Here is a 10,036-nt window from a genome sequence, read left to right as displayed (position 1 = left end):
GAAGGAAGTCTCTTTGAAAGTTTAGGGGTCCAATATCCTATGTGGGGAGATGATATATTTCTATATCACTGTTTGGCCACTGATATACATCTCCTATTTTCACTTTCTTCAGCATGTGCACAATAACCTCATTCAACAACTCTCTCACATTTTCCACCCCTCACTTCCTATGTCTCATCCCTTCTCATACCCGATCGTTACTCTCGTCGCTCTCTCCTCCCTTCTTATGACCCACTTACGTTTTCATTTCTTTATTCTTGAGTCTATCTCATCATACTTCGGGTGTAATTTTTTTCCCCACTATATCCATTTTATTAAGAAACCATGACATTTCAATCTAGTTCCATACACCCATTTTTTACCTTCAATTTACATACATCGTTTTTTATTTCAGTGTCATGTGATAGAGTATATTAATAATTTTATTATCTATAAATTATGTCATTCAAGTTTTCATTTTTATTTGCTTAATATATCAATTTATTTATTTGTATAATGTCCATTAAAAAAATCACAATATTTTGGATTAAATCTTTGTGCACAATTTCTCAAAAATAATAATAAAAAAAAACTTCATATACAACATCAATATTCAAAATCTACTATTCAAAAGCTCATTATAAAAGCTCAATAGAAAACTCATATGTGAATATATATGTGAGAAAAGCCTCAACGAAATCCCTAAGATCGAACATAAGCAATTTTTTTTTTAAATGTCTCAATAAAATATTTAACGGACCATTCTAAACAACAATAATAAAAAATTATTTAAAAGACAATAATTAAATACAAAAAACTGAATTGATTCAATAATTTAATTATAAGATAAAAAAAATACCGTTCATATAGGCAAATTATTTTAGAGTACAAAAAATTGAACCAGATAGTAATAACATATGAACTAAGACATAACAACTCTGCACGTCCAAACACAGACATATGAACTAAAACAATACAACTTTGCATCCCAAACACAAACATCAGAACTCCCTAAATATCAGAATTCCCTGTAAATCAGAACTTCAGACATCCTATCTCATCTCAGCATCCCAAACAACTCTTGAATGTTTCGACGAAAGAGTTTGATTGATGAGATGTATCTCCAAAAGGTTTTAATGGAGAGTAATAAATAGAGACAAAATAGGGATTGTCAAAAATTACAAGGGCAAAAAGGGAAAGAAAAATTCTGCTGTTGTCCTTTTAATATAGTATACATAGATATAATGTATATATATTTTATTATAGAAATGAAATTAATTATGATTTTTCGGTCTGTTTCGCATCGCATGACATCGGTTATTGGCTCACTGGGTTACAGCAGCGCGGATAGAACAACGCGGACACAACAACTTCGAGAGAGAGAGTGTGTGAAGAATGGTGAGGATAACTCCAATGGCGTCCTTCTCCGTTCGCCCTTCTTTATCGGCGTTTAGGTTCACCGGATTTTCTCGCTCCGGCCTCTCTCTCTCCTCCTTCAACACCTCGCGCAGGATCGCTTTGTTGCAACTTGGCAGTGGTATCAATTTCTCCATTTCACTCTCTCTCCCCCTCTGTTTACGACTCTCGTCTGCGTTCGGTGTCGATCCTTAATTCGTTGATTAGCACTATGCTTTGTTAATTTTCAATCTCGATTGACTTTTCTCCGAGATGCTTTTTTGCTCCTTTTCTTGGCGGATATGCTTGCTTGCTGTGTACTTTTGTTCTTCTCTGGTCGATGCCGATTCAGTTGAGATAGTAGGTTATTTCTTCTTTATTTTTTCTTAGGTAGAAAATATATTCTGTGGCTCGCTGTCTTAAGAAGTAATTGACTGTTGTTGTGAATCGAATTTGGATTACAGTTTGTGACTGTAACGATTTTTAGTTCATATTTGTGGTTTCATCTGTGGATTTACTGATTCGCTTTGGGCAGCAGTGCGGTGAATGTTCAATTTGAACAATTTTGTTCTTAAGTTTTATTTCTGTTTTTCCAAATGCGTTGAAGTTCTGATATGCATTCCTCTCCATCAATCTGTATCGATTCGTTCATGAATATTCTTAATCTTACAAGAAGTGCTCGTCCATAAGAATAATGTTAATGACATGAATTTCCTAACGATTTTATTTATATTTTGTTTTCTTCTGTGTGAATTCTTGAACTGTGTTCTAACCTGTAAGTGAGTCGAACAAAATAATCTGTTTATATTATTAATATTTTTCAAGTAGCATTGATATTTGGAATTTGGATGTAGATATCTCTTTATTTATCCATCATTTATCTGTTTATGGATGTTATCTTTTGTTACAACGAGTGCTTTGCAATTTGTGTAATGACAATGGCGTGTATTTGAGCAAATTCTCCTCGGCCCCCCTCCCCAAAAGGTCTTGAGAGGGGATTTGGATCTGCACCTTATACTTCCGCAATAATTATTCCCTTTCCGTATCCTTTGTTAATTATTATGCCTTCTTTCTTCATGGTGCTTTTGCCATAAACATCTGGTGGAAGTTTAGTCCTTGACACCAAAAATAGATTCTACGCACGAAAAGAAAAAGAAAATAATTTATTAATGATAACTGATATTAGGCAACTGCATGATCATAAATTGTTTTAACAGCTGTTCCACAGTCGCAATACTTCGGTCTGAAAGCGTCTGAGATGTTAAGGGGAGAAAGCAGCAACATAGGGATGACTGTAGCTGGAAATGCGGCCCAAGCAAGCACTAGTGCTTCCTCCGAAAATCTCTTAGACTGGGTGAAACAGGACAAGAGAAGAATGCTACATGTTGTCTATCGCGTTGGAGATTTAGACAAGACCATAAAGTATGTTTGTTTGAGACAATATTTTCAGTTTATAGCAGGACTAAGATAAGATAGGAAACTTCTGAAAAAGAGAGAGAGACATATGATCGGGAACGTTAAAAGACCAAGAACTAATTGTTGGTTTCGCAGATTCTATACTGAGTGCCTTGGAATGAAGCTTCTACGAAAACGTGACATACCAGAGGAGAAATACACAAATGCCTTCCTTGGGTTTGGTCCAGAGGATTCCCACTTCGTGATCGAGCTCACTTACAGTAAGATATGAGCTTTTTGGCAGCCATCCGGCTACTTGTGTAATTTCAGATTTTGTAGATTTCTTCTGGACTTATCTGAAAATATTGTATTTAATAGGCAATTTTCCTTCGAAGAAATATGGGATGGTGCCATTTATGACATACTCATGGTCGCTAAGTATGTCTAATTATTTTGACTGTGGTTGGTCCTTGTTCCAGATTATGGAGTTGACAAATATGATATTGGCACTGGGTTTGGCCATTTTGGTATTGCGGTTGAAGATGTAAGATCCTCTGTTTGGAATCTGTATTCTGTTCGTATTTGCATGTTCAGTTTTATTCTTACTTGCAAACCAAAAGCTTTAACTCATATGCTTGTGCAATATTTTATTATAAAAGGTCTGGTAATAATTTAAATGAGCAAGCTAAAACACAAACTACTGCGTTTATTTTTTATTTTATTATTATTATTATTTTTGATAGAGCAAACAATTGTTTTTTAATCATTGTTTCAAATTCATTAGCGTAAAAGATATTTTCCAGACTTGATGGAAAAATGAGTTTGCCGATAGTATAACATGTGACTTACCTGCTTTTTTTTGTATTTAACCATGAACTTTGAGGTCCTCTTTTCCCATTATAGTGCTGTTTAAATTCTTCACTTGCAAATAATATGCTATTTTTTATTTTACAGGAACCATATCTTTGATTTTTTTAGTAAATTCTCTATCAATATGTTAGATTGGACTATAATCCTGGATTGCTTATTTTTGTCTAAGAATAAAAAGTCCTTGAATTTGATTTTTATATTGGCAAACCCCTTTTTTTCCTTTTTAGTCTTTCGCCGGTATGTCTTGAAAATGCAATTCTTCACTTTGCATGTTTTCTCGTGTGTGTGCCCTACGGATGTCCCCTATGGCTTAGTTTTAACTTATCTTTTCCTTCATTCTATTTTCTCTCGTGATCCTATCATATCAGTTCTTACTCTTGGCCACCTATGCGTCAACTGCGTCACTATCTAGCAAAAAAGGATATTAAGGTTTTTAATATTTCTTTTAAAAAATGGTTTCCCTTTCTCTTCCTTGATAGGTTTACAAGACCGTAGAACTCATAAAAGCTAAGGGTGGCAAAGTGACCCGAGAAGCTGGCCCTGTGAAAGGTGGCAGTACCGTTATTGCTTTTGTTGAAGATCCGGATGGCTATAAGTTTGAACTTATAGAAAGGGGACCTACTCCTGAACCTTTATGCCAAGTAATGCTTCGTGTGGGTGATCTTGATCGCTCTATAGAGTTTTATAAGAAGGTGAGGTTGTGTACTTGGGATTCTTTCAGGTGTAGTTGACAGTCTTTGTTTACTTCGTTTCTTATTCTCTTCTTTAACTTTTCTGAATATCAATGATGTGAGTAATCTTTAACGTTGGGCTTTCTTTGGGTTTTCCATATAGGCTTATGGAATGGAGCTTCTACGTAAACGTGATAATCCAGATTACAAGGTAGAAATCTTATCATTGATACGTAGCTTAGAAGCATGCATTTAAAACTTTCTTCCTTAATTTCCACCAAGTTGAATATTTTCTTTTTGAAGAAGAATTCAAACTTGCAGGTGTGTGGAGAAGTGTGAATGAAATATTTTAAATGTATGTATGTTGTAGGAGTTAAATCGTTGGAAGGACCTGTATAGTCTTCAAAATATGTTTCTTGCAGAGAATAGGCCCCTTTTTCTAACACGACTTTCTTTTTTAAAGTGTCTCCCTCACTTGAGATCCACCTTTTATGTGAATCTACATGCCTTTGGCTATCTGAATATGGTTGATTTTTATCGTGATTTTCAGAACACACTTTATATTTGAGCAGCTCTCAGCAGATAAGGCTGTGAGTAGTATGGTTTCTGAATTCTGATATAGTTTCAGGGCAAACATACTGCATAGCCTTTTATTGGACGGAAACCATTTTTTCTTTATCCTTTTTTTCCTTTTATGTCTGGTAATTTGTCCGGAGAATGACTTGGCTATTATTTGCAAGTTTCCACCATTTATCAACTCTGTCCTTGTTCATTTTTGTACTATTTTTTGTCCATATCAATGCCATCATAACTTATTTTAAGCTTGCCTGTTTCTATTACAGCCGTGGACTGGTTAAACATGTTCCATTCCATGTCACATTCGGTTTATTTCGAGTTCATGTGCATCCTTCTAACTTAATGATGTGATGTTATGACTGCTCTTATAGTATACTATAGCAATGATGGGTTATGGTCCTGAAGACAAAAATGCTGTTATGGAGTTGACATATAACTATGGTGTCACGGATTATGAAAAAGGGAATGCTTATGCTCAGGTACACTAGTTTTCCAATTTTCACCAAATCATTTTTCTTGTTGAATTTACCGGAAAATTTTTCTCTATTTGGAAACATGAGCAGTAATTATATTTTAAATTGTTCTCAAATTCTTAATTACTGTCATTGTGATCACTTGAAATCATAAATGAAATGTTACTGATCTATAAGTTATATAACAAACCAGGACTGATGTCTGTCCTTCTCTGTGAAAAGATTGCTATCGGTACAGATGATGTGTACAGAACTGCAGAAGCAGTGAAACTTTGTGGGGGGAAGGTCACACGAGAACCTGGACCGTTGCCTGGAATTAACACCAAGATTACAGCTTGCTTGGATCCTGATGGTTGGAAGACGGTAAGCTTCCTTTGTTGACTTTTCTTTTACTTGAGTTCTTTTTCCATCTGATTTTAGCGAGTAGTGTTTTCGTATCTGTAACGACTTTATCTAACTATTAATAATAATAAAAATTAGCTGAAACAACAGAAAATCATGGATAAGAAAACAGTTACAAGATAAATCTAACTGTTCGGATGAACCGTAACTAACACTAACAGACCACCAGCCCGAACCTCCTAAAACAACTGACCTCAAAATGGATTACAAAGTAAAAAAAACTCCAGCAAACATACCTTTTAGAAAAAATGGTTACTGCAAATGTATCCAGGAAGAACACACCATGAAGGTGCTGCAACTTCAATGAAGTATCTCCCCATGATAAGCTTTTGCCTTAAATATTTTCTTGAATTCATTTCCAGCGAATATTTGGACGCCCATTGCCAACCTAAGCGAAGCATGACTCAACTAGTTCAAGCATATACTTTCGACCAAGAAGTTAGAGATTCTAATTCTCCCATCCCACGTGTTGTTAATTTTAAAAGCCTACTCTCACCGTTACCAGATTTCCTTGAAGTACTAACCAGTTTAGAACATTCATTTTCACCTTCCACAAAGTTGAATAATCACCTAATTCCTTAACGAAAGATTGAACAAGAAAGTATGCAAAATTATCTAGATCCCATCTTATACAATCGTCCCTGTTAGACTGGATAGTCTCAGTTCTTGCAGTAATTTCAGCAGATTACGGAATTCAGCCACCTCTTCTTCCTTCATATTTCTTCTAACGATTTTCCTACAAATGAATTAAGAAAAGAATCCCGAGCTCCAATCACCATCGAATCGTTTTTATTAGAAAGGTCAGATTCTTGGAGAAGCATTGAACAATGGTTGGATTATTCACCCACTTATGCTTCCAAATACAGGTTGGACTCTCGCTCAGTTTAAGAGTGCTATTTTCCAAATGATCCTTTGAGATATAAGATACTCCACCATGGTTTTAGAACTTATTTCCTCTTTATTTTGTGAACCATCCATCATTCTCTTTCCCATACACGCTTACTATTACTTTGTACCAGAAATCATTAGGCTATTGAATGAACCACGAAAACCATTTCATCAATATCATTTTTCCATTTTTAAGTTCGGTGTTTTGTTTTGGTGATAGAAACTGGTTAGTGGTTAACCACTTGGGTATTTTATTGAAAATTTAAAGAACAGAAAGAACAAAGATTATCTTATTATACAATTCCAGGAAATTTGCTTTTGAGCAAAAACTCCTTAAACAGTACAATTATTTACATCCCTCTATCACTTCCAACTCCATATAACAAAACTAAAATTATTCAGTTAATATAATGTACTCTTGATATTACTCCACCCCCAAAACATAACTCAACTTGTTTTTAAATTATAGAGCCCAGCAACGCCAATTATGATATTTTTGTCCATAATCCTTTACCTTTTATTTTTCATAATTTCCAAGTTAAACTACAGATGTAGTTTATGTCTATGAAGCATAGGCACTATTTTAGGCAGGGTGTCGAGCCGGACAGACGCTCCGGTGCAAATTTTTGTGTTCTATTTTTGTTTATTTATGTCTAATTTCAGACACATTTGGGACACTTCTTTGACACACCTAAGAACATCTTTTAAAGGGAAAATGGTCAACATTTTATGTTGGATCCGAATTTGAAGCCCAAGTCAATTTTAAATTAAACTAAGATGAAAAGAAAAAAACAAAAGGAATGCCCGTTTTTTCAACCAAAGATTAAAATAAAATTATACATTAAAGAAAAAACAAAACAAAACAAACAAACATATAAATTATAGTGAGAAATCTAAGCGTTTCATCTCGTATAATTGTTAATTAACTAGACATTTCATGTTTTTTTAATGGAGTGCATTTAGTACTTCATTTATATGTTATAGAAATAATAATAATAAAAAAGAGCGTATCTCTAACATGTCAGTGTCCTAGTTCTTTTGAAATTAGTATATAGCCATGTCGTGTCCTTAGGTTTATGTAGTTTTAGGATTATGCCTAACAAGTTTATGCTCTCCAACTTCAAGTTTTCAATAAAATTTCTAAACTTGTAATTTTATATCTAATAAATCTTAGAACTATCCTAACATTGGTTTTTCAAAATTCATGGACTCATGATTTTGTATATTTAGAACTTAGAACTTTCAATTTTATATTTAACCGATGAAATTAAAAAAAGGTCTGGAACAAGACAGGGACATGTTAGATTTAATAATGATGGTTCAAGGAATCCTTATTGAACAGTGTAAAGTTAGGAGATCCATACGATCATAGATTAAAAAGGCCTATACAATCTTCTTGATCTATTGAACACGACATTGAAAGATAAGAGATCTATTAGATCTCTTTTAAGATTCAAGAGGCATGACATTTTAAACAATAATTTAACCTCGGTTTTAAAACTAATTCCGTGTAGATGGCTTTCAGCCACTCACCTATTTCCAATTATCAGTCTCAATCTAGTTTGAAAGCAGTTTAATACTTCCAGGTTCAAATTTAAACCTCTCAATGAACCACCTGTTTCATCTTTTATACCTAAGAGAGAAAATTTCAACTGGAAATGAACCACCCAAAAATTTCCACAAGTCAGGCTAGTGTTGTAAGATATTTGGGTAGTTTGGTTTTCGGCCAAAAACCAATTGACTTCCCATAATTAAATATCTCGGACATAGTTTTGATAATCAATTAGTTTTTTTGTTACTTTCATCTGTAACCGAAAGTCAACTGATTTTCGGCCAATTGACTTACCATAATTGAATTTCTCTGACATAGTTTTGATAATCAATTGGTTTTTTGTTATGAAATCGAAAGTTTCTATGTTTTGTTCTTTGAATTTCTGTTTAAGAAAGATAAAAACTACATTTAAAAAAACTAGAAGAAACAAACATAAAATTCAAAAGCGGCTAATTTAATCCAAAATCATTAGGCCTTAAATGTTTGAAGCCAACCAATTTTTAACTTTTTCATTTTCTAGTTTCATAATTGTTGCTAGTATAGTATGACTTGTACCAACTTGGTTGAACTGGTTATGTCAAGTGCTCAATATAACGTTTTGAATGCGGTATATGAAAGCTCTCGCGACTCTTAGCACATGCGCTGGATTAGTTTAGTAGATATCAGTAATTAAAGAAATTTATAGTTTAGTAGATTTTAGAAAAAAACTTCTTTTGCATTTCTGATACCGCTGCCTTAGGTTAAACCAACATTATTGTCTTGAGTCCGTTTATAACCTTTCTTTTGAAGCTGTTTTGAAAAACAAAACACGTTTGGAAGTTCTTGTTTGAGTACAGAAAAACAGAATATAATCATTTTGCTACCATCATTAATATTTTCTTGATTGTTTTAATCGGAGAGATTGTTTAGAATTAGGATGTTGATCTTTAGAATCGTAAAAATATTTATCTGAGGAAATTTGACTACATGGTTTGAGGATTTGTGTTTCTATTAATTTTAGTTTAGCCATATATACCGAAGGTGAATACTAAAAATTAACTGATGATTATATCGTGTAATCTTAATACTAAAATTAAATAGGTGAAATTAATAATTATGTCCAAATTTTAACTTTATTATTTCTATTTGATCTCTGATGGATTTGTAAAATTTAATATATTTAAAAATTCAAGGATTAAATTTTTTATTTAACCTTTATCAAAAGAAAGATTAGGAAGGAACAAAAATGTTCGAGACTAGTGCCTCAATAAAAAGAGTTAAAAGGTTTTTATATACTCTTCTTTCAGAAATGTTAAGCAGATTATATAATGTTTTGAAAATTAAGATTGATAACTGAGTGTATAACGGTAACATTTACGAATTCACTTGGAAATTTACCTGTGTTTTTATCGGTTGTGCAGGTTTTTGTAGATAACGTTGATTTCCTGAAGGAGCTGGAATAAGTCTTTGGCAGATTCCCCTGTTCTATATTTTTTACCTTGCTTCCAAGAACCCATTTGTACATCAAACTGGCACCAACAATAGAAACTCTTTCATTAGGATCATACAGCAGCAGAATATGTTCAAATTCTATTTCAACATTTCTGTCCCATTTTCCCACTTATTTCATTATATAACTCCCATATTTTGTGGCCAACATAAATTTTCCAACTTCGTAAAAGACCCTTTTGCCCATGGAGTAATGACGTATCCCATCCCATCTCCTTAAAACACTCAAGGGGCAATATAGGAAATTTGATACCCTTTTTCACCCAAAATCTTCGCTCTGTCGAGTTAGCCTTGACGAAGAAGTTAATCCACTTTATTTTTTTTAAATATAAGGTCGACCTGAGTGT

The 10,036-nt window shown here is 33.5% G+C and overlaps 1 protein-coding gene across 2 annotated transcripts; it reads left to right on the top strand.

The window, feature by feature from the left end:
* The first annotated feature begins 1,229 nt into the window (after positions 1–1,229).
* On the top strand, positions 1,230–9,837 carry LOC120080537 (putative lactoylglutathione lyase, chloroplastic). Of its 2 annotated transcripts, none has more exons than XM_039035228.2 (9): positions 1,230–1,516; positions 2,592–2,796; positions 2,926–3,050; positions 3,249–3,313; positions 4,119–4,331; positions 4,474–4,521; positions 5,258–5,365; positions 5,582–5,722; positions 9,602–9,837. In XM_039035228.2, the coding sequence occupies exons 1-9, from the start codon at positions 1,375–1,377 to the stop codon at positions 9,641–9,643; spliced, it is 1,089 nt and encodes a 362-aa protein (XP_038891156.1). In that variant the 5' UTR covers positions 1,230–1,374; the 3' UTR covers positions 9,644–9,837. The 2 variants fall into 2 exon arrangements, 1 of the variants encoding a protein (XP_038891156.1); XR_016530177.1 differs by having other exon boundaries at positions 1,265–1,516; positions 5,553–5,722.
* Positions 9,838–10,036: the final 199 nt, after the last annotated feature.

Source organism: Benincasa hispida, chromosome 6 (assembly GCF_027475165.1).
Source record: "Benincasa hispida cultivar pf3 chromosome 6, pf3_genome.v1.1, whole genome shotgun sequence".
Classification (NCBI taxonomy): Eukaryota; Viridiplantae; Streptophyta; class Magnoliopsida; order Cucurbitales; family Cucurbitaceae; genus Benincasa; species Benincasa hispida.
The sequence above is the reverse complement of the archived record's forward strand: the minus strand, read 5'-3'. Positions and strand labels throughout refer to the sequence as shown.